Genomic DNA, 25,455 nt, shown 5'->3' with positions numbered 1-25,455 from the left:
GGGAAAACAATGATTTAAACTAACCACTAATACTTTTCATGGAGAAGGGAGATTATTTACAGTTACAAGCTTTAGCTTGTAAGTTGGAAAAAGAATATGTGATGCCCTCTTGTGGTCAATAATTCTTATAATGTGATTGATTCTTTTTCATTGAAATCCAGTCTGAGAGAATAATACTAAAATATCTATTCTATTGCTTTCTAAATGACAAAAAAACAAAACAAAACAAACAAACAAAAAAACCCCACAAAACAAAAGCCAGTGCTTACACACTGTTACTAACCGCTTAAGGGTAGCCATTGTAAACAGTTTAGCCTATCTTTCCAACCCTCAGTCCTGCTCTTAAAAGCATGTCCTGGAGTCACACTGCCTGGTTTGAAGCCCTGCTGGCTTAGGTCATCAGGGACAACTTAACTTGAATACTCTGAGACTCAGTTTCCTTGTGTAGGTGAGGATACTGCTAGAACACACATGGGTTTATCATAGAATGAAAAGAAGTTACAGGACCTGCCAAATGGAATTCCATTTTGCTAGATACAGTACTTTATATATCTATGCATCCATGTAAACTACAGTGGTTAACATTATCCTGTGATAAATCCAGAGGTTCTATTGTCCTCACTTTTTGTACCTGTTTCCACCCTTCATACACCTTATGTAAACATAATACAATTTATTAAGCATTGGATATTTTGTATATTGGAGTGTTTTATATTAATCATCTTATTTCATCCATGATAAACCTATTAAGTTCTATGACTATCCTCACTTTTTGTACCATTTTTACCCTCATGCAATTTGGTGGACATCTTTCCACATCAGAAGATACAGATCATTCTTTTATTGGCCTCGATCAAGTCTTACATAGTGTGAATGAATTATGATCTTTTATTATGGCAAATAAGGCTGCATCAGTTGTACATTAGTTTTTTTACGTTGTTACTTTGTTAGGTTACTTTCTATATGTACAGAATTTGAATTACTGGGTAAGAGAATATACACATTAAAAACATTTTTGACATTGTTAAATTGCCTTCCACAAAGACTGCAAACCATAATCTTTCAAAGCTTGTTAGTTTGCTAGGTGAAAATGGTATTTTGTGGTTTCAACTTTTATTTCATTTGTCATTAGGGTGCCATTAGCACATCTTTTAATTTCTTAGCCATTTGTATTTCTTTGTATTTATTTGACTCTGCTAAATAATTTAATTATATGTAGAAGATTTTTGTATATTAAGAATATTAATTTATTTTCTTTTAAACATTTTGTGGAAAATGTCTCCCTCTTTGCAGTTTATCTTTTAATTGTGTTTATGTCTTTTGATACGCAGTTTAAATTTTTTTTTTCTTCAATTCCAAAACATCAATCTTTGTGGGGAAAATTTTCCTAAGCTGAAAGTTTGGAAATATCTCCTTCCATATTTCCTCTCAGTAATAGTTTCATATTTTACATTTTATCTTTAATCTACCTGGAATTTATTTTTAAGTAAGAATTTGAAGGCTTGAAGTAAGAATTTAAAAATGCATATCATTTGCAGATACTAACTACTATATATAAAATAGATAAAAACAAGTTCATACTATGTAGCACAGGGAACTATATTCAGTATCTTGAAGTAACTTATGGTGAAAAAGAATATGAAAACAAATATATGTATGTTCCTACATGACTGAAGTATTGTGCTGTACACCAGAAATTGACACAACATTGTAAACTGACTATATTTCAATAAAATATATACATGTACAATATTCATAGACAAATAGTTCACTATTAATTTGTTATTGGTGCATTATTTTCAACTTGAAAAGCCACATTCACCACTCATTAAACTTCTGTATCTAAATGTTTCTGGTTCTGCACTTGTATTATTTCATTGGTGTATTAATGCACTCCTGTTATACCTTAGAGTATATATTGATAATTTACGTAAGAACACTCTGTCCATTGTTCTTTTAAAAAAAAATTCTTGGTTATTGAAAATTCTTCTATGTAAACTTAAAATTAGGTTTTCTAGTTCCACTAAAATTTCACTAAGGTTTTAATTATGATTTATATTGGCTTTACATATTAATTTGAAAGGTAAAGTCTTTTTTAATAGTATTGAGTCAATTTAGAAATATGCAGTATTCTTCCAGTCAGTTTTTACTTTAGGTAAATTCTTAAAACATTTTTCTCCTCTGTGGGACTCACTCCTTTCTGTTATTGTTAATTTCCAGGTATTTAATACTCCTAATAGGAACTTTTCTCCCACAAAGTGCTATTTTAAAGTATTGTCATGAAATTAATGTGTATCATTGGGAACACTGGAGAATTATGTCTATACCACTCTATTACAAGCATTTATTATTTTGGAATATTTTCTTCCAGACACAGTATGATCAGCAAACAAAACTTTGTGACCTCATTGCAATGGTTTAATTCAGAATGTACCAGATTGCCCATGAAACATACGCAATTTGGTTATCAGTGATGTATAGTATTTGTATTTGCTAAAAATAAATCCATTGACCTTGTCTTAAATTGAGTGCTTTAAAAAAAAAAGTCCTTTTACTTCTCCAATTACCAAGTAATAATGGTCAGTATAAATATCTAGACTGAAATGTACAATGTAGAAGCATTAAAGTTCTCTGTATCTGCTTCCCCGACCTGGACTTCATCACCTGCCTCTGAGAACACTACCTACTGTTAACAATTTGGTGTTTCTTTTTTCAGACAATATTAGCACCATTCTAGATGTAACATTTTTCTTTCTCCACTTGCAATATTTTCCCAACGTGCAACATTTTATTCCATGTCATTACAAAATGATCTACTTTTGTGTGTGTGTCTACATGGTATTTTCCATAGTATTTTCTTGAACAGATGTTCCAATTTTTAGCTTCTCTGGAAGTTCTTATCTTACCTGGGATAATAATGGTTAACTTCCCCAGGGGGTTATTATGAGAATTAAAAGTTGTTGGCACATAGCAATAAAATTTTAAAAACTTATTATTTACTATCATCTGTAAAAGGGATAGAATGGTCTCTCTGATAAGGTAAATAAATACATGTGTTTTTAAGTTTTTTTTTCCCCCAGTCATCAAGCAAGAAATCATTTAACAGTAATAGCTGAGTAGAAGTCAACCTAAATGCTTTATTATCTTTGTTTGAAATCATAGAAACTTGCTAAAAAGTTAAGTACTTTGAGATAAATATTATACTAAAAAACCAGAAAATATTTGATTTGAATTTAATAGAATTTACAAATTTATATTTTTTCTTTTAAATAGTCCCATGTCCAAATTTAACCTCTAGAGAAGCTTTGCAGCTGTAACTACAAACATAAAATGAAAAATTATAACTAATTATCACCATTCAGTCACATGCCACTCCTGCTTGAACCAGCCTGATAAGGCTCTCAAGCTGAAATTATGCAGCGACGTTTTGTCTTCATTAGAGAAGTCCTAGAGCCTGAGGGAGACAGAGATGTTACAGCTCCTGGAGTTCTAATTGCTATTTAAAAAGTTAAACAAACGTTTGAACTGCATACTTATTAGACTGACTTTAAGACCCAGCTGCTGAAAGAAAAATGGTTTTATTTCATTAGGAATGCATTGAAAAAGCTGTATTGATAAGAGCTTTCTTTTGTTTCAAATAAATTTTGGAACAAGATGTGAAGTGGATAGTTAATACAGGTACCAAGTCTAACATGCAGTAAAATTGAAAATTAGCATTTTCTCCAAGGCACTCCGCTATTTAGTTGTCAGCACTAATGAGTAAGATTTAGATTTTATAGTGGTCCAACGTGGAAAGGCCTAGTTATGTTACTAGGTCTGTGCCAAAAATATTTCCCTCGTCAACAGTATGGCTGTTATGCTTCTGATTCTCCCCAACGAGCTTGTAACTAAGACATGAGCTAACTAACAGAACAAATGCTACCTGCTAACTCCATGACAAAAATACTTGAAACTTGCCACCTTTACGACTGCCCACAAGCCTGCCATTATCACACAAAACTCTCTAGGACCTATAAGGGAACAGTAACAATTAAAAATTTTTTTCAAACTTAAATAAAACTTATCTCCCTTGTGATGCCAGCTACCCCTATGGAAATATGCTCTAGTTTAAATAGGCATCCACAATGTATTTCAGGAAAAGCAGACATTATAGTTAATAAATAGGTTTAAAGGTGCATATGGCTTATGAGTACAGTTTAACATTAATATTTTTAAGTCTCTAAGGTTTAAAAATAAATTTTCTGTTGAGGTTGTAAACACTTTAAATTCCACTTCCTTTCAAACCTTTGAGAGCTATGTATCCTTATGATTTGTGCACTTTTCTGGTAGTCTATACTTCCAACAGAATTTAACAGAAAACAAGAGGAATATCTAACAGCCAAGGCCATTCAATGATTTACTAGCAAGTTGTGATTTTTTTCTGATTTAAGTCAAATAATTTAAGACTAAAAATTTAAAGACGTGAGTAATGCAAAAACACATTGATCTTAGTTTTAAAAAATTTACCTTAGAAAAAAAATCTAAATTCTTATGTCTTTTTCTCTTTTTGTAGTTCAAGTACACTTACGAGACTGATGGCATTACAGTGGTATAAATATGAAGGACTACTGAAGAATCTGAAGTATTATACTATTTGGCTTTTAGACCTAATAGACTGTAACATGTTGAAAGAAAGCCCAAAGCACAGAGATGATAGCAGCTGTAAGACTGTAAGAACCTTTCCACTTTATGCAATGGCACTAGGCATGTCAGTCAGAGGTATCAAAATTTGTACGGGCCAAATTCTTGATTAGGAAAATCTTACATACTGTGACTTTGATGGATGAAAGATATTTGATTATATTTTCAATAAGCTACTACTATCAAATTTTAGGCTTTTTATTTACATGAGTATTTTGATCCTGTAGCCTTTCAGAAAGGTACGGTTAATAAAATTAATTTTTTTAAAGAAAAATTTAAATTGTTACATTGTTTATTCATTGCTAATATTTAATTAAACACATTGAAGTGAAATACCCCCTTTGCTTTTCCTCTTCTTTTGTATGCACAGAACAGAAACACACATTGTCATGCCTCAAACTACTTTTTATTTGCAACTACATGATTTCACGCATTCTAAACAATGACATAAGACAGATTTCTCCTTGTGTATAAATAACTTACATACTCTCCATAAAGTAAATGCTCAAAGGTGCTACAACAGACCATCCAGTCCTACAGTGTTCTCGTATCCAACAGAGTTGATGCACAATATATAAATACTCAAGTCCAATATTAAAAACTCAGGCACTTGACTAACTTTTAATAAAGTTTCTCAAACTATATCAATATATCTAAAGTGCATATATGTATTTTTTAAGAAAGATTATTCTCAATAACTTCTCTATAAAAATAAGTTTGACAGTTTGGCCCATCTAACTTTACTACTTTGAGTATGAACTTTTAATATGTAGTCAGGCTTATTCTACCTTCTCTCAACATGACACCAACAAAATCAAAAGCAGCTAGTGAGGTGCTAACATGTGAGGATTAATCCAGTGATTCCGGTCACAATGCATTCCAGGAGGAGGTACCCATGTTACTGGAATTGGGCGATATGGTTTATTTTTCCTTCCCTGATTTGGATAACCAAATGGAACAGGAGGAGGGTAGTGACTTTGATGGCCATTCCCTCGGTACATTCCTGGCTTTTTTCTGGGCAAAGGGTGCCACACTGGAAGAGGTGGGAATATCAGTTCTGAAATCTGTTGGGAAGAGAAAACAAGTTAATTTAAAGGTAAAATTAGTCACGTGTTATGTAAAAACTAGGTGACCTTCCACATTACTCATTAAAGAGAAACAAAATCACTCACCCACAACCCTAAGAGTAGGTCTAAGGGACATTCCTACAGTCAAGTCTATATATGTTAAAAACCTCAAATATAACAGGTGATCCATCAATCAATGTTTTCTAAATGAATGAAACTGAATGAACTCAAAACACAGCACACTAAAACAAGCACTAGTTATTTCAGTCAGAAAAGATTAAAACACAGAATGAATGGAAGCTTGTAAAGACATCTCATATTTTAGACCAGTGGTTTTCACAGCTGGCTTTGAGTCACCTAAGAAGCTTTTAAACACAAAACATTCATGCTCCAGGCCTGGTCTATTGAACAATATTAACAAAATCTTAGGAATAGAGGCCAGGTATTTTGATGACACTTTACAGGTGACTGTAATGTAGCTAGTTCAGCACTTTGGAACATCAGTCTTAGATTATCCCATAAATCAAGTGGGACATCAAGTTCGTATTATTCAAAATGTCCAAATGTTATTTGGACCTCTGCTCAAAATGCTATGCTGTGTGACTAAGAGCTTCAGAGTTCTCTGATTTCTGATCTGTTCGTAGCATAAGTATTTTAAAATTTATATTCTGTATAACAGCACTGCATTCATATGACAGAAAATTCAAAAGGTACAAAACTGTATACAGTGCAGTCTCTTTCTGGTTACCAGCTACCCAATTTCCTTCTCAGCAGCAACTTTCACTAATTAATTTTTTGATTACCTGTAGAGATATTCTATGAATACAGTTGCATGTACATTTACATACACATATTCTGAAACCCACCCAATTCTGTATACTGCTTCTTGCACTTGATAAATACATCTCAAAGACATTCATGTCAATACATAATGACCATTTTTGTTATTTTACAGCTAGACAGTAATGCAATGATTATGTCATAACTAAATTAACTGGGGTTCTGCTGCTGGGATAATTAAGCTGCTTTCAGTCTTTTTACTACAAAAAAATATACAACAACAAACGAAACAATGCTACAGTGAATAGTATAGTTAATTCTTGATTATCTACAATAATGGGGAAATAAGGAAGAACTCAAGAGTCCAAACTAATAATTGACTTAATGCTACAAACCAGTAGCGAAGTGGAATTTTTTCATCTCTCTCCGTATTAGGTTGCTGATAAGCTTTTAAAACTGTCAGAAAATAGACACAATTCTGGAGCTTACATTATCCTTTTCCAGTTAAGCCTATATCCCATAGGCAACTACTTTTCTGATTTCTATCACCAGACTGAGTTTTCCTTGTTTGTGAACTTCATATAAATGGAATCATCCTGCACATATTCTTCTGTGTCTAGCAAATCTTTTCCTCAATCCAATGTTTTTGAGGTCTACTTATTGTGTTTATTATTCTTTCTTTTTTATTGCTATTATTCTATTGTAAGAATGAACATATGACAATTCCCCCATTCACTTGTTAATGGATATTTGGGTTGTCCCCCCACACCCTTTTTAAACTATTATGGAAAAGAAGTTGTTATAAACATTCTAATATAAGGCTTTGTAGATACTAGTTTTCATTTGTCTTGTTAAATACTTGGGAGTGGAGGTGCTCGGTTATAGGGCAGGTCCATATTTAACTTTCTAAGTGCCAAACAGTTTTCCAAAGTGACTGTGCCATTTTACATTCCTACCAAGTTTATGAACCCCGCTGTTTACCTCCTCGCCAACATTTGTTGTTGTCAAACGTTTTAATTTTAGCTATTCCGGAAGAAGTAGTGTTCACTGTAGTTTAAATTTGCATTTCCCTGATGACAAATGAGGTTGAACACCTTTTACATTTGCTTACTGGCCATTTACATGACTTTTTTTCTGTACAGTGTTTATTCACATCTTCTGCCCACTATTTAAAACTGAATCATTTGTCTTTTATTACTGATTTATAGTAGTGATGTTTAAAGTATATTCTGGAAACAAGTCCTTTGACAGATATATGTACTGAGAATATTCTGTCCCAGCCTATGCTTTTGCTCATTCATTTTCTTAATGGTTTCTTTTGATGAGCAAAGATTTTTAACTTTGATGCAATCAACTCCACCCTCTTGTATCCCTTGGAAGAAACCTTTGCCTATCCTAAATAATAAAGGTATCTCCCAATGTTTTCTTCTAAGTGTTAGAGATTTAGCTTTTATGTTTAGGTCTATGATCCATTTGAGATTAATTTTTCTGTGCATGTGTCAGGTAGTAGTCAGGCTCACTTTTTTTTCTTCTACATAGATTATCCAATTGTTTCAGCACCAGTTCTTAAAGACTTCCCCTACTGAATTACTTTGGCACTTTTATTGAAAAAAAAAATTGTACACACTTGGGTCTATTTCTGGACTCTATTCTGTTCCACTATTTGTTTATCTTTAAACCATTACCACAGTACTCGATAAACATAATGACTTGATATTAGTTTGAGGCCTCCAATGTGATTCTCCTCTCTTTAAAATTCAAAATCAATTTGTCACCTTCTAGGAAAAAGCCTTTGGGGATTTTGATTGATACTGAGTTGAATCTATAGATTAATTTGGGGAGCAATGACATAAACTTTACTTATTAATTAGTGGAGAACTATCTCTAGGGGTTCCTTTCAGAAAACACAAAGACTCCTCAGAGAACAAGACCCCAAGAAGCTAGGAATTTTTTTGTCCTTACTTTGATAACCTCATTTTAAAAGCTCTTGGTAATGCCAGGTTCAAGAAGAAAAAAATGAATAGGTAAAAAAAAAAGTGGACCATTTGCATCAGCTTTTACACAGTGACTGTAAGAGCTATGCTTCTCTGTCATGAAATATTTTGTTAGTAAATATAATGTCAAGGAGAAATGTTTTATTTTAAAAGTACATAAAAGACACTTCAGTTTTCATGTTCTTCTATTATAATTTCACCCTAACAGTCTTTCAATATGGTGGAAACAAATACAATTTAATTTTAAAAGAAAATCTAAAAATTAGAGGTCAATTTACTTGTAAAAAATTAGCAGTAATCAGCTAAATTGGGATTTACATTCTTGCTTTGCTAAGTAACAAATAAAATTCTGAGATAAAACTGCCACATCTGAATGAATTCCAGGCAATTTAACAACGGTAATTTGCAATATACAACATATCACACAGAGGAAAAAAATGCCCAAAATATTTATAGGAATGGTCTTATAAATGATCCCTGAATACAAATATTATGTTTACTTATCTATATAGGAAACACAAAAATAACTGGTAATGAAAACCTCCAAGCAAGGGCACAGGACTGTGGTTGGGAGAAGGGGACTTGTCACTATTATACTCTTTTATACTGTTCCAAGTTGTTTTTTTGTAAGTAGGTACATATGCTATCTTATAATACACATATATATATTCCTAAGAATATGGTTATCTTCAGAACTAATCTTCCTTGTAAGCCTAGGAAGGATAATTCATAACTGAAAAACATTTTAAGAACTCAAAAATTAAGTTATACTGAAAGGATGTTCATTTTATAAATTTTTGCTGAATTCAAAGTTTCGGTTTCTCACTCTTGATCCCAATTTCCTACTCATTAAGGTCTAAATTCTCATTTTAGCCCAAATCAAACCCTACCATAAATCTGCTATGTTTCATTATGTCTAATTAAGGCCAAACCAATACAAATAGGTATATTTACAAAGACTCAAAATCAAAAAAAAAGTACACGTACAGAATAATGCTCAACTCAAAAGATTTCATTTTTTGACTTTAAAATGTATTTCCTGTTGAAGAGTACTCTTGTGTTAAGAATTTTTTAAAGTATATTAAAATGTTCTTTGGTATGTGGGGTATAAATAACAAATAACTGAATGAATCTTTAAGTGCATGCATGGTAACTATATCACTTCAAATGTTAAAGCGAAGAGAGATATTTTGGTTTGAGTGAAAAGTTAACTGGAGTATAATTTAGTGAGGTTTCTCTTTAATCATAGAAAGGGAGAAAAGAACAAAGTTCAAACGTACAAACTGGAAGTGTTAAAGACTACAAATAAAATGAATGACTTTTTGAATGCGATAAGGATTTTTAAAAGATCAAGAATGTTTTATTGTCATGACTTTTTTCTATTCTTTTTGAAATATATTTATCCTATTTATTGAGTAGTAAAGCAGATCTTTGATAAAATGACTCAGGATGCCTATTTTCATCTTAGAGGAACTTCCCTTTGGGGCAGAAAGGCTAGAACTGTAATCCAGAATCTCCTATCAGAAACCTGGGCAACATGAGCAGGACTACCTGGAAAGACCTGGTAAGCCCTGCTCACAACCTTCACTATGGAGCCACTTCATGGTTACCTGGTACACCGGGCTGGGGGTCGCAGTCACCGAACTGGGTTTCACTTCTGCTTCCTTACTTGTTTCTTCATCTGAAGAAGAGGATCCTGAATGGTAATCAGAGGTAACCTTATCAAGGGCCCTGGTAACTTTCTTGGAGATCTCATCCTTGTTCTCATCCTCATTTTCAAAGCTGGCAACAATGAATGCATTGTTTTTCTCTCCATATCTAAGAATAAAAAACAAAAACAAAACTGACAAACCTTGAAGTCACATCAACAAAGCAAGAAATGTCCATAAAAACAATTAAACAGGTCTGGACATGCCATCAGTCCTAGGCAAAGAAGGAACCCTCCCAGAACTTGATTCTACATATAGAGTATCCTAACCCAGCTCCATGAACAGCAGGCCACAATTTTCTACTGGTCTATTAAAGTACAGATAAAAGTGGCCTCATCCTCTTCTTCAATTTTCTCTTCTATTCCTTCTAACAATAATAGTTTAAGATATCAAAGAAAAATGGATTGTTTTGATTACATTTTGTATGTAGCATTGAAACTGGCTGTACAGTAAAAATTTCTAATGTATTTTTAACTGACCCTTGTAATGTAGATGCTAGTAATTCAAGTTACAAATATAACTAGACATTTCCTATGGGATTTATTTTTACCACGATTAAATAAAAAAGGGGCCTATGTTTCCTGCATCCACATTGACAAAAATGAGAACTGAGGCAACTGCTGAGGGTAAAGAAAGGGAAAAAACCAAAAAAAAAAAAAAAAAAAAAAAATTACTGTTGAGGAAAATAAAGATTTTGCTTGAATTATACTACTGATTTCATAGAGCTTCTGGTGATAATGCTCACCTCTCATCTTAATTTTTAAAAAGTAAAAATAAGTGAGTCTTTTTACCCTTCCAATACATTTTTAAAGCCTTGATCTAAGAAAAATAATTAGTAGAATATGTAACTTTGGCTATTGGTTACTAAAAAAAAAAAAAAGGAAAACAAATTCTGTAATGAGGGAAAAATAAACTAGGAGTTTTCACTGACAGAACAAAGGAGAAACATACAAACCCACTCAAATAGATTGCACAACAAACACTATGAAACAATTTCTAGTAACTGTTAGGACAAAGGAAATGAATTGTTAAGCAGTGCTTACACAACATGTAAAGTTAACAAAGTGATTCTAAGTTTAAAAAAACACGAAAACAACTTCAGTAGAAAAACAGGGCTAATTGACTATGCTGTCAATTTCATTTCAAGATAACTCTTGTCTCAAATTATTTCTGAATCAGAATATCTACAATAAAGTAAAAGCCTTTGGAAGTTTAAATGGAAATCAAGTAGTCTCACAGGTGAGTTCTATTTCTTTATATAGCTGTGCTGTCTTCCATTCTCATGGGTTGGACGGAGCCATAAATGCAATCTAATCTAAATATGGTGCATAATTCCCTTTTCTATTCTCTTTCAGTCTATCTCACAAAAGGAATTGCTACAGGATGGTAGAAAGAGCACTGGACATGTTTCTGGTTCTGGCTCCCCCATTAACTAGCTCTGTTACCAGATGCAAGTTATTTAATGTCGCCAGGCCTTAGTTTCCTAGCTGGATAGTGGCTGGTCTTGAGCTGGTGATTCTCATTAGAAGATGCCTGAACAAGTGGGAGAGTTCTTCACAACAAAGAATTCATGTACTATAATTTCAAGATTACTTAGCATTGAGCTTTAGGCAATGGAAATTTACCTCTCAGTCCTCTCCAGGTTTAAAGACTCAACAAACTTTGATACAATCAAAAGTTAATTCACATGTTAATGCCAGCAATATTTTAGGCCTACCTTCAAGACCTTTAGGCCTTGCCCATTAATGGAGTCAAAATTTAAGAAAAACAGAAAGGCAGGAAATTTGAGAAAAATCCCTGCCTCTTTAGCAACAGAAACCTAACCAAGGGCAGACATCCAATGATCAAAGCATCAGTTTTATTAACTCAGATTTCTTCGACATGCAAGTTCAGTTAAGTTCTGCATTTTTCTCTGGTAATATTTTGGTGTATTTTGGTATAAGGTTTCTCTTCAGGGTAAGTGAAGCGTCTTACTATATAACCATAACATCAGAATTGTAGTTAATTCCTCAGAATTAGTAATGGACAATTTTTAAACTTTCCACTTTTCAGTGACACACTACTAAAACATTATGGCCAACTGAGTTAATTTGAAGCAAATCAATAGTATCTAATGTTCTTTGTCAGGAAAAGAAAAGATTATAGAAATTACAAAAAACAAACAAACAAAAAGAGTGTAAAATAGTGAGTAGACAATAAAGTTGCCAGCTATTCAAAGGCCTTTTCCTTACAGGAAAGATCTGTTACCTATTCAGTATCTTCTCAAATATTTCACTAAGTGATAATCTCTCCAATTATATAAAACTCTTTGCACCCTTCCAATCAATATTTTATCCTGACTGTGACTATGACGAATGTTCTGAGGACATTTCAAGTTTTTTTCATAACTTCAGTTAGTCTCTAGTATACCAATGAGATTATTTTTAATGACTTAGATATTTATTCAATTATATAAATGCTAGATCAGCTTTGTTTTAATTTTCAGAATATTTCCAGTTGTGGTTCGAAAGTACTAATAAATATCTCAGTCTCCTCTACTATTTTATAGCAATCATCTCTACCCAGTCACTAACACATCTTTCTTTCTGGGTTTCTATCATCATTGGATGAGCACCATATTCTGAAGGTAATTTCTACTAGCTGTGGAAAAAAATCACACCATAGCCAATTTTTGACAAAATTTGGATCATATATAAAATTACTAGAAGGCTATTGAGTGCAAACATTTTCTTACATTAACAAGATGAAACAGTAGTTTTTCATTACTTGGCATCATCAAGTAATAAAGTATTCACTTCAGTAAAATGTCCACCTAATTAAAGTTCTTATCTTCAGGTACCAAGACTTAGTCTAACCATTTCAAATAAATATGTCCAAATGTTTATATAATTACCTGACTTCTTAAACATCCTTGGATACAGAAACTTTTCCCTAGTGATTTAAGATCGTTGATATTAAATATTCATTATTTGATGGTGTGATAATACATTTCAGTCAACTCTAGCTTTTTTGTTCCTGTCTCAATGTCGGACTGTGTCATTTTTTTTTTGTAGCTTTATCACTACAGTAACCTGGGGGAACTGGTTCCAGGACCAGCATCCCCATACCAAAATCTGTGCATGCTTAAGTACCTTAAATAAAATGGCATGGTATTTGCATACACCCTAAGCACCATACATTTTAAATCACCCCTAGATTACTTATAACATCTAATACAATGTAAGTACTTATTATGTAAATTCTTGTAAATATAATGTAAATTATATGTAAACAGTTGTAAAACAAGGCAAACTTAAGTTTTGCTTTTTGGAATTTTCTTGAATTTTTCCCCCAAGTACTTCTGAACTAAAGTTGGCTGAATGCGTGGATGTTGAACCCTTGGATATGGAAGGCCAACTGTACTATCCCCTTTCAGACACTGCTTAATTTTTCTGGCCTGAAATACTACACAACTAACTTAAAGAACTGTGAGTTAAATAAGACTCAATAAGAAGACAAATGAACTTATTTATAAAACAGAAACAGACTCAACAGACATAGAAAACAAACTTATGGTTACCAGGGGGGAAGAGGAAGGGAAGGGATAAACTGGGAGTTCAAGTTTTGCAGATACTAACTGGTATATATAAAATAGATAAACAAGTTTATCCTGTATAGCACAGGGAAATATATTCGATATCTTATAGTAGCTTAGGTGAAAAAGAATATGAAAACAAATATATGTATATTCATGTATGACTGAAGCATTGTGCTGTACACCAGAAATTGACACATTGTAAACTGACTATACATCAATAAAAAAAAGTTAAAAAAAAGACTCAATCAGGATCATAGCGTGAGCCTCATAAAAAAGTAAGCAATTCAATACAGTAATTTTGTTACCGCTATTTCTTGTATACTGAGGTCTTCTGCTGGGGTTCAGTGGACGAAGTCTACAAAATCTGACCCTGGCGTTAAGGTAAATCTTTAATTAGTTCCAGGATCTAAAAATGTTTGCCCTCCTTAGACCAAACTTGAAATAACTCACTCTTCCTTTTCCTGAGAAAGAAGTGCTGGAGAATCTACTACCTGTAACCATTTTCCCAAAGCAATAAGCTTATATAAGCCACCAGCTTATATCAAGCAGCTCCAGGGTGGTCCAGAAAATTGCTGCAGCATAACCATGTATTTTTGCAACATGTCTTTGCCTCCAATTTCATTGTTTGAGATTAGGTCAAAGGCTATGATAACCTTTGGAACATATTAGGGTTCCTACAGTTAATGGGTAAATTGTGCCTCTAACAAAAGAGAAAGACCCTAAAGGAACAGCTATAAAAATCACTCACAGAGGAGTTTCATGTATCTCCTCATGCTGTTCCTCCTGACTGGAAATGTCCTTCCTAACTTATCATCTAGTCTACTGCAATTCACCCTTTCCCACTCAGTTCAAGTTATCATCTACTCAATTCAGTCAGCCTTCCGTATTTATGGGTTCTACATCTGTGCAGTCAACTAACCACAGATCAAAAATATTTGGGGAAAAAAATCCAGAAAGTTCCTAAAGGCAAAATTTGAATTTTCTCAATTCAAGGCAACTATTTATGTAGCATTTACACTGGTTTTACAACTATTTACATATCATTACATTACATTAGGTATTATAAGTAATCTAAAGATGGTTTAAAGTACATGAGAGGACATGCGTAGGTTATATGCAAATACTACACCATTTTGTAAGGGACTTGAGCATCCAAGGATTTTGGTTCCGGATATGTGGGGGCGCGGTGGCAGGGGGGGAGGGGGGTTGTCCTGGAACCAATCAGTCACTGATACCAAGGGCTGACTGTAGTCTTTTCTGACTTCCAGTAGAGGGAGTAACTCTCTTTTCCACCACCAACCACTGCATTTTGTACATATTTCTATTATAGCACAAATCACACTCTGTTGTAATCTGCTTATTTTTTCTTCTCCCTTATTACACTTCGAGCTACCTGAAAGTAGAAGTGTCATTTTCATTTTTAAAAAACCCCACAACTAAGAAAGCCTGGTCCACAGTAAGTGTTTTTAGAATGAACAAAGTTCAGTCAGATTTCATTCCTAACACTCACTTTTACAATTCTGCTCATGAGAAGTAATTTCCATTATGAAAATAACACCATGAAAATATCACTCAGTCACTTAAAAACCAAAAAGGGAGAAGGAAGCAAGAGAAGCAAACAGAAAAAGAGATCAACCAAAAGTTATCCAGTATTACTTGGGATTAGCTTCTTTCCTAATTTGAAGAGGGCAAAGAGAAAGGCACCACCAATGAAAGAAGACAATTGACCTACAGGGACTACAGGTGTCTAAATCCTACAATAAACTTCTTGGTAAAGCTCTTAAAAAACGCTGCTCTATCAGTTTTTGAGTTTCTGTAGCTGTAAAACAGGAATGCAACCAGTTTTTCACTATCAGAATACTTGACGAAATTCACATCTGGGAAAGCCAAACAACAAGCTCCTGGCCATAAAGATACACATACAGGTAGCACCTGAGAGAATTTCATAAGATCAGTTCCAATAAGGTTATCTGTTCAGCTGCCAAACGCAAGAACTCACCGACAGCACACCTCACATGGGTCCACCCACAGAGTGAGCTCCTTTGGCAAGCCCAGATCGCTGTACAAGATGCAGCTGTTCTCACAGGCTTTCAGGACATCGGGATCAACTCTTTGAAACTTATTGACACGAATGCATCTGCAACAAAGTGGAGTAATGTTAACAGCTTTAAATAAATTTTAATCAGAAAATATGTTGTATTTATTAGCATCTGCCAGCATTAATTAAAAAATAAAATAAAATAAACCATGGCAAAGAATCCAGGAGTATCAATAAATGTGAACTAAAGGCAAAGAGGGAGCAGCAACATCAAGACTACCTAACCTGGTGGGAAGAGGACATCTTTGTGAGCACAGGGAAATCACTAGAACTGGCTCTACCTCATTTCACATAAAAACTACTCAACTTCACATGTATATTAAATGAGCAAGGAGTATGAAAGTTGCAGGAAATTACTTAGAGCTTTAAAGGTAAAAGTTTTAATAGGCTAAATTACTATATAACAAAATCTCCAACTAACCAGACTTCAACCAACATTTCAAATTATATTTGGAAATTCTTGTGACAAGTTTTGATCTGTCATTACCTTGCTTACATATCCAAAATAATGAAATAAGCATTAAGTGTATCCTTTGCCTTAACTATGATTGTTCTCTAAGTATAGAATTAGTCAAGGACACAAAGCCATTCTTATCACATACTTAAGATTAAAATATAATCCAAAAGTCTTACTGGCTTATTTCATTTAACTTGTTACACAAGAGTTTTCCTTTTTTTTTAAGTTGTCAAAATATTTGAAAAAAATTTCTAAACTAATAGACTGCTCCATTTTTTTAATCTAAGAAACAGGTTACGTAATGGAATACTCAGAGATGGCTCTCCATATGAATGCAAAAATACCTGTTAAAATAAGCATTCTGCTTACATAGAGAAATGTTAGCTACAATGAATGTACTTACTGCTTTACACCTAAGAAATTAATCAAGAGAAGCCAGGTTTTATAGTACTAGTCCTGAGTACTAGTACTATTAGGTGCATTTAGATTAAGTCATTTTAATTCTTTAGACTCAAAGCTCTAAAATAAGGAAAATGTAAGTTAATTGATAAATATCAATTATACTACTAAATATAATAACATCAACAGATCAATGTATTATTTAAATTTTTCAAGTTTAATTATTTTACTGGTTGGTTTCAATTTTCATTTAAAATAGTGAAAAAGGTCTCCTTAGGTAACAGCTAATACATATTTCTAAATAATAATAATAACAACAACAACAACTCTTTTTGAGGTTAGTATGCAATAGAGAGTTTCCTACATGGTCTGCATGTACAGGCATACCAGAAATTGCAGGTTTGGTTCCAAACTATAGCAATAAAGCAAGTATCACAATAAAGCTAGTCACAAATTTTTTGGTTTCTCAGTGTATATAAACGTTATGTTTACACTACACTGTAGTCTATTAAGTGTGCAATAGCATTATGTCTAAAAACCAAAGTACACACCTTAATTAAAACTACTTTATTTTTTATTTACTTTTTTAGTTGGGGGAAGTAATTAGGTTTACTTATTTATTTATTCTTAGAGGATACACTGGGGATCGAACCAGGACCTCATGCACGCTAAGCATGCACTCTACCACTTGAGCTATACCTTCCCCCCATAAAAAATACTTTATTGCTACAAAACGCTAACCTTCATCTGAGCCTTCAGTGAGTCTTTGTGATAATAACATCAAAGATCACTGATCACAGATCCCTGTAACAAATGTAATGATGAAAAAGTTTGAAATATTGTTAAGAATTGCCAAAATGTGACCCAGAGACACAAAGTAAGCAAAGTGCTGATAGGCCTGTTCAATATAGGGTTGTACAAACTTTCAATTGTAAAAAATGCACTGTCTGCGATGAGCCTTTTAACTTTTTAAATTTTCACAATCATCTGTGTTAGGTACTGTTTTCCCTATTGTAAGAAAAAAGGAGGCAGGGAGAGTCTGAATAACTTGCCCAACATTACACAGCTTGAAAGTAGTGAATCCAGGTTTCAGAACCAGACCACCAGACTCCAAAGCTCATCTTATTAAACAACATCCTTTTATACCTGTGTTTATCTTAGTATCACCATTAACAATTTAGCAAATTCAGAGTAAAAAAATTATTTAAAATCATGTAAGATACTCTTTGTTCCTCTCTATAAGATGGTCCTATGTTAATACATTCTAATGCTGTATAGGTTGATTCAAAAGTCTTATGTGTCCCAGGATCAAAAGCAGTTAAAGGTAAGGAGACAGATCCTAGGTATATGTGTTTTTGTTATCTACAATGAAGGAGATGTAGGCTCTAAGCTTAAAAAAAAATATGTAAATACAGATGCTTAAATAGAAACTCTACTTCAACAAAATTTATATACCTTACATATTTTTATGATGTTTTTTCACTCTAGATACCGTGACTACTTACCCATTAACCACTCTTCAAAAAAAGATTTTGGAAGTTGCATAAAAATAGTCTGTCATTTACTTAATGTTGACAGTGTAGTTCTTTCCAATTTTTTGCAATTATAAAGTGTTAAGAAACATCCATATTCATACATATTTGTCTGCATTTTTTTGATTATGCTTCTAGAATAGATTTTAGGAGACTTACTTTTCGAAGACTATGAATATTTTTACAGATCTTGATAATAATGCCAAATTCCCCTTATTTGTATATATTGCAGAGAAACATACAAATTTACAAACACTTAGAAGAAAAAGAACACTTTCAAGCTACTCTCCATGGACTGAAGAGTCTACTAACTCTGGTTGATCCTACAGTTCATTCATTATTATAAAAGAAACAACCCACCCTACCTCTATAGTTTTCTACTTCAAAGATGGCTTCAAAATGACTCTGATGATACTTCTGATCACATGCCAATTTAACCCTGTTTGGGTAACTTTTTTTCCTCAAGTTTTTACAATTAATGGAAATGAAACTGTACACTGTCTGACCTTTAAGCGTTTACCTGACAGTGTCTCCTTTTTCAGTAATAGTACAGTGGCCTGGCACTTCCAAAAGCCTTTGTCCAATGTCAATTACATCAGTGTACAAAGCCTCAACAGCTCTAATTCACAAAAGCTGTTCACTCTATCAGAAATGAAGATGAGCAGATAAAAATTAAGAGAATAAACTAAGAGGATAAAAAGTAATTAACTCGAGTCTGTTTTATATAAAACATCCACATTGTACTTTCACTCATCACATTTTCCAATATATACTAGGAAAACTCTTTGGATAAAAATGAAGAAGAAAATACATCAATTACTTTGATTCTTTTCTTTTCAACAGATCATATGCTCACCTGGCTTTTAGCAAATGAGAACTAAACAAGTCATATTTTACCTCCCTTATACACTTCTTGAATAGTCTCACACTTGCAAGAGCTCAGTGACTGAAAGGAAGTTCTTTTTACTGTGAAGTGCTAATTTGTGGAATCTCTGGAGGCAACAATATGCATAAATACAAGAATTTCTGTATTCATAATAATGATAACTGTTCTACTTATTTTTTTGGTCACATCCACAAATGGGGCATAGTTTGACATCTGAGTTTAGCAGAACATTCTCAACTCAGGTTCCCAAGTAGTCACATAAATACTAAGCAGTGAGCATGCCAGGACATGTTTTGCAGGAGTCCGCTCTTCTTAAAGCTGTAAATGTAACTTATAAACCAGAGTACAAAAGATAGCTGAGAGTGAGAACTGCTTTCATTCTCATAGACAAGGCAGTGTTTGGACTGTGGAATACAGAAAGCTTGTGAGAATTTAGACCTGAGTTCAAATCTCAAAGCTAATATTTATCAATTGTGAAACATAGGTAGGTTACCTTCACCTATAAAATAGTATGTATAGTACAAATCAAGTTATTCCTGCGTCAAGAATATATTAGGTGTCTAATAATCTTAGTTCTCATTTACCAAAAAACTTTTTTTTCCAAAAACATGTAACATGTAATTAGTCCTCTAGAATTGTGAATACATACTCGTGATACATAAAGAAACATACTTAGAAGCCACACTATGACCACAAGACTAATTCCCATAAGCCTACATTACTGGCCTCCCAAGTCCAGGCAGTGGGACTCCAACAACAAATATTTGTATTGTAAAGTGAACAGGGGAAAAATAGAGACACCCCAGAGATTGGTATTTTGCAGTTAAACTGAAAGGCATGGACTGAATACCCTTAGTCCTCTGGTCTGGCACTCATTTCAGAAGCCGATTAACCTCTTCACTTAGTCCAATACAACTGTCCAAGCTAATCCTTTACCTGTAGGCTTGTCCTTTAGATGGTTTTTCTGGATACCAGTGATTTTTATATTTTTCTTGAAGTATTAGAGTCAATTTCTCAGCAAACCTCTCGACTGCTTCTTTTTTCAACTTATCATGTTTTCGAACTAGCCTTGTGAAAAAGAAGACTACGGCAGCAATTTCGTTCTTCATCTTTCCCTGCAAAGATAGAATAGTTTTTCTCAAAAAAACAAAATATCAAAACTGGAAGATAAAGCTCTCCTAAATATCTCTCCTTTATAGCCTCCCTCCCTCCTTCCAATTTTATCTTGTGTTTCATTGGCTCATATCTGGAGTAGGGAACAGTCACTAATTTATGCCATAAAGACCTTATTATAAAATACTGTTTAAGAATCTTATCACTTAATTTTGTAAAGTTCAATAAAGAGAGCACACCAAATTGCTCCTGTTAGCTAAAATAAAATCAGACATATCATTCAAAGAGAAGCACAACGATACCACTATATAGTTTTTACTAAATGTGTCAATATTTAGCTACAATAATTCAAGTTTAAAATTCTATGAAAATAAATTGTACTTTAAAACATAAAAAAGTCCACTTTAAAATCCAGTATTGTAGAGCCATTATAGAAAATAGTTTGGCAGTTCTTAAAAAGCCACCATATGACCCAGCAATTCTGTTCCTAGCACTATACCCAAGAGAAATGAACCCATAAGTTCACACAAAAACTTGTACACAAATATCCATAGCAGCATTATTCATAATAACCAAAAAGGAGAAACAAACTAAAAGTTGACCAGCTTATATATGGACAAATAAAGTGTGATACATTATTCAGCAACAAGAAGAAATGATCTGACAGGTGCTACAACATAGATGAAACTTCAATACGTTATGCTAAGGGAAAGAAGCCAAAAGACCAAATATTCCATGATTCCAATTATATGAAATGTTCAGAATATGCATATCTATGTATACAGAAAGCAGATTAGTGGCTTAGGGGGTAGGAGGATGGAGGCGAAGGAGGAGTGATGTTAGTGAGTATAAGATTTTCTTTTGGGGTGATGAAAATATCCTAAAATTGTGGTGATGGTTGTATAACTCTGTAACTATACTAAAACCTATGAACTGTGCATTTTAAATGTGCGAATTATACAGTATGTGAATTATATTTCAATAAAGCTGTTATACACAAAGAAAAAAAAAATTCAGTATTGACTTTCTGCAATCCGCCTTTCAGGAACAGAGATATATTTACCTTAAAAAAAAGGACCAAAAAAAAAAAAAGGTCTATCAAAACATATTTAAGAGAGTGGAAATTCAGGGTCATCCACAGAAAACCAAACTAAAAGAAATAAGCAGAGATTCAGCTGCATTTTGGAATTGCCTCAAGGACTCTTTTTAAATGTCAGATCTGATTTATCACTGATTAATCCATAAAAGCAAAAACCTTGTACTGGGATTGTTTCGATGTATATTCTGTCTTTACACAATGAGCTCATTCATTTGGCTGCTGTAAGTAACTTGGAGTTATTCAGATGCTGCATTTACTAAGCAACATCACCTTTTTTAGAGCCAATTATTAAAGGCATACAGCCCCTGCCATGTTTAGTGTAAAAATTGCCTAATTTAGCCTATAGTTTGTGTTCTTCCACATTAAAAAAAAAAAAAAAAGCTGATTCTGTTAGCTTCCTTTTTCGTTTCTCAAACCTGCTCTTAAAAGTCTGTCTTCATAATGATTTCTTTACTCCTTGTGCAAATTCAAACAAGGAATCTCAGTGTGAAATAAATTCTATATAGTTATTTGAGAGGTGTGCTAGCAGCCCTAGTCACTCTGATCCTAGATGGGAAGACACCCAAACCTTCCTCCTGGAACCCTAGAATGCCAAATCCACCTTCTACGGCCAGCTACCCGGCAGCAGGTACCGAGCAGCATACAACCCCAGCCATCCACAACTGCTGTGCAGCCTTCACCTGAAAAAATGTCAGCCATTTTCACTTATAAAAGCTATATTTATACTCCACTAAGTTATGACGAGGGGGAAAAAACCCACTGCAACTTAATATATGGTTTGGGATGAAAGTTGCTGATGGAACTACATTAACCTCCACGCAACAAAAGAAAACAAGGAACCACACTAAAAAAATGTACTCAATCCTTAACTAGCTCATTCTCTTCATTCATTAAACTCGCCAACTATGTTTTTCATATCTAAGTTTGGGGTTTTGTTTTCCTTCTTCCTTTTTCTTCCCTTCTGTTTCATATCAAAAAACAATAGGAAGAAAGGAAGGAAAGAACCACTTAGTGGTTGCTTTTGGTTGTAACACAAGATGAGTCATATGGAATTAGTTTTTTTTTTTTTCCAGTTTGAAGGAATGATGCCTGGAACAGCTGACAATTTAACCCACCCCCACCAGTCAGTATTCTAGGAGTACCAAAAGGGTACCCCTGGAGGGGGGAGTTACAAAGTCAGGAAGAAACCATAAGCAGGCAGGGCGAAGTAGACCTTAGGCGTCTTGAGTAAGTCGCCACAATTCCTCCACCCACACTCCGAGCGAAAAGCTCCCATTTTAAATATCGCACGGTGACGTCATCCTGGGACGTAGTCACCGCGGCGGCTGCTCAAGTTCTACTTTGTTTCACTGGCTCCGCCGCTCAGGGCGGCGTGCACAGACGCCAAGGGGAACCAAGCCCTGCCTTCCAGGAGTTCATAACTTTGTACTTTTCCCTTCCTTGTAACGAAAAGCTAATCGCGACCGTTTCTAGAAACAAGTAGTTCTCCTGACAGACCTTCCTAAGGTTGAGGAAGAGGGGATTCCGACAGCGGGCGGGGGACGGAAGGGGTGACGAGCCCTTGACCAGCCTCGGCGGCGATGCCAAGCGGGCTCGGGACCCCGAGAGATAGGATTCCCACGGGGCCGGGAGTGGGGACGTTTTAAAACAATCCAAGCCCGCGGCTCAGAGCCCGCGCTTGGGTTGAAGTGCTAGGTGAATAGGCATCAAACATCTCCACCCTACTCTTGGAAAAACGGCCTGCATGCGCGTCCAACTTCTGAAATCGCGGTTTTTTCCCGAGTTAAGGGGGCCGGGCCCAGCAACCCCATCCCCTTCCTCCCCTCAGCCTCGCAGGGTCCGCCCCCCGGTCCGCCGCCCCCGGGCAGGTTCCGGCCTCCGGGTAGTCCTGGGCTCGAGGACCGGGCTCCCCTCAGGCGCGAGCCCCCGAGACACCCGGCCGGATCCCCGGCTCCAGAAACCCTCCGGGCGCGGAAAGGGGGTGGGGAGGCGCAGAGCCGTCGCCCACCACCAGCGAAAGGTAACTCGCGGTGGAAACGTGGCAGGAGCCTCGAGGCGCGTCTCCTCAGTCACGATGCCGCTGAGGGTCCCGCGGAAAGCCTCGCGGGCCGCCCCCCTCAGTCCCCGGCCCTTCCCTCACGCCCAGCCGGAGCCGATGCAAGCCGGTTGGATCCCGCACTCCTCCCTCTTCCCCCGCTCGCCACCCGCCCGCGAGTCTTCGACGTGGCCGCCAGGGCGCTCGGACCACCCTCCTCCCGATGCCCTCAGCCCCGCCATATCCTCCTCCTCCCGGCCCAGTCTTCTCACCGCCGGCGCCGCCGCCGCTCTGAGGCCACAAAATCGGCGGCCCCGACCGTCTCCGGGCCGGGAACCGAGGGCGCCGCCTCAGTGGGTCACGCTCGGCAGCAGAGACCTCCAAGCCTCGTCCGGCGCGTGCTGCTCCCGCGTCGTCGGGCGACCGAGCGCGCGCTGAGGGCGGGCGGGCAAGCGGACGCGCGCGAGCGAGCGAGCGCGGCCCAGGAGCTGCGCGCGGGGGGCTCGCGGCCCGGAAGAGGGGAGGGGCTATGACCTGGGAAAGGGTTGGCGCCGCGCGGGACCGGCTCGCTCTCCTGGTGGGAGGAGCCGGGGGCGGGGCTTCGCCGAGGGCCCGCCCCCGAGGCGCTGGCCTCGCCGCACGGGCCGCGACGCACCCTCAGCCCTGCCATGCGCCGCGCAGACTCTCCACTCAGACGGCGAGGCCCACAGGGCGCGGGCTTCCCTCCTCTCGAGAGGTTGGCACTGAGGGCCGAGCGAACCCTCGCCGGCCCGCCCTACCTGCTGCAGCGCCTTGTGGGGTCGTGTGGAACACTTCCCCTCTGCTGCCTGGGCCTCTGCTTCCCCCTCTCCTGCCTCCTTGCCTACCTGCGGCCGGCAGGGAGGGCGAGTTTTCCAGCTCCAGCTCCAGCTTGTCTAGACCCGGGGATTTGGGGGCGGGGGTGTGAGAGGCTACACGGGTAAGACGGAAGGGAGACTTGGCTTTTGTGGACTGATCTTCTTGCTGTAAGAAGTAGGGGCACGTTAACTGTGCAGCCACCCTGTGATACTTCAGTTTGTTCAAAAATCCTAGTTGGGCCCTTCCTGGCCTGGCCAGTGGCTCCCCTCAGAACAAGGATTCCCTCCTGGTGACTGCTGTGTCCCAGCCTGGCACTGAGTACAGTGTCTTGCACAAAGGAGGGGCTCCAGGGATGCCGGCTGAATGACTCCTCGCGAGGCCAAGCTTTCTATTTCCCAGACACTTCTACTCAAGCACTTCCAGATTCAAAGCTTAATCTTTGAGCAAATGCAAATACGGAAAAGGTACACTAACTTTCTGAAGAAAAGGAGGAACATCTTTCCAACCTTTTATATTGAATTGGCATCATGATGTTAGTTTTCTGAAAGCACTTTAACACATCAGACAGGCCAGAAAAATACAAGGTATTTATACTTTTTTTTTTTTTTTTGATTAAAAGAGAGCTGGTTTTCACTGGTTCCAACTAAGACATTGGAAATTACTCAAGAACTGATTATTCAAGTTATACATTGACCAGAAATTTCACTGCCCACTAGGCCTGGGAGCATGTTTTCAGCCTGGTTGTATGAATATTCTAAATTTATATTACGGATGGTGAGTATATCATTTTCGCAGTTTAAAACACTAATATTTTTAGCAGTAGAAAACAGTTCCTAAACCAGTGCAATAAACTTTGATTGTTAGAAAATAAGTAAATAAAAAAGTATACTGTTCTGCCGAGAGCTACTTACTGGTCAATTTAAAGAGGCTACTGATATTTACACCTTAGTCTGTTCTAAGAGATAATTGAAATTGTTTTCATTCTAATCTCATAATCTGACGTTATTTTACTGATGAAGGCTTTTCTCTCTCTGATTTCATAAATAGCGAGGTAGTGACAAACATTACTCAAAATTTGTCCAAAGATGTCTATAGCTCAACATAAGTATTTTATGTGATGTTTATGAATCTGTGACCCACATGGTCCAGTCTTAAGAGCAGTACCATATTCAAAACGCACAAGCAAGTAACT

At 36.2% G+C, this 25,455-nt stretch overlaps 3 protein-coding genes across 6 annotated transcripts in view; 2 read left to right on the top strand and 1 right to left on the bottom strand.

Annotated features, from left to right (window-relative positions):
* Positions 1-4,932, top strand: part of CXADR (CXADR Ig-like cell adhesion molecule) — a 57,769-nt gene extending 52,837 nt beyond the window's left edge. The window contains exon 7 of the mRNA XM_032477071.1: positions 4,553-4,932. Within this exon, the coding sequence (XP_032332962.1) occupies positions 4,553-4,793 (241 nt within the window). The 3' untranslated portion in view covers positions 4,794-4,932. The remainder of the gene's footprint in view (positions 1-4,552) is intronic.
* A 135-nt stretch (positions 4,933-5,067) lies between these two features.
* BTG3 (BTG anti-proliferation factor 3) lies at positions 5,068-23,918 on the bottom strand. Its single transcript, XM_032477096.1, has 5 exons — positions 23,699-23,918; positions 20,116-20,294; positions 15,807-15,944; positions 10,132-10,339; positions 5,068-5,744 (listed from the first exon to the last, which is right to left on the bottom strand). Exons 2-5 carry the CDS (start codon positions 20,286-20,288, stop codon positions 5,505-5,507), a joined length of 759 nt encoding a protein of 252 aa, XP_032332987.1. The 5' UTR covers positions 20,289-20,294; positions 23,699-23,918; the 3' UTR covers positions 5,068-5,504.
* LOC116662776 overlaps positions 22,038-25,455 on the top strand; it is a 212,847-nt gene continuing 209,429 nt past the window's right edge. For all 4 annotated transcript variants that reach the window (XR_004318823.1, XM_032477115.1, XM_032477108.1 and 1 more), the window contains exon 1: positions 22,038-23,411. Coding sequence is in view for 3 of the 4 variants with exons in the window: in XM_032477115.1 (XP_032333006.1) it covers positions 23,136-23,411 (276 nt within the window). In the remaining variant the exon portion in view is untranslated. The remainder of the gene's footprint in view (positions 23,412-25,455) is intronic.

Source organism: Camelus ferus, chromosome 1, assembly GCF_009834535.1.
Source record: "Camelus ferus isolate YT-003-E chromosome 1, BCGSAC_Cfer_1.0, whole genome shotgun sequence".
Classification (NCBI taxonomy): domain Eukaryota; kingdom Metazoa; phylum Chordata; class Mammalia; order Artiodactyla; family Camelidae; genus Camelus; species Camelus ferus.
This window is presented reverse-complemented; position numbering and strand designations above follow the sequence as displayed.

Coding starts and splice junctions, on each gene's coding strand:
- BTG3 (XM_032477096.1), bottom strand. CDS start 20,288: ATGAAGAACGAAATTGCTGCCGTAGTCTTCTTTTTCACAAGGCTAGTT. Junction 15,945..20,115: donor TCTAAAGGACAAGCCTACAG/GTAAAGGATTAG, acceptor ACTTTGTTGCAG/ATGCATTCGTGTCAATAAGT. Junction 10,340..15,806: donor CCATGTGAGGTGTGCTGTCG/GTGAGTTCTTGC, acceptor TTTTATTCTTAG/ATATGGAGAGAAAAACAATG.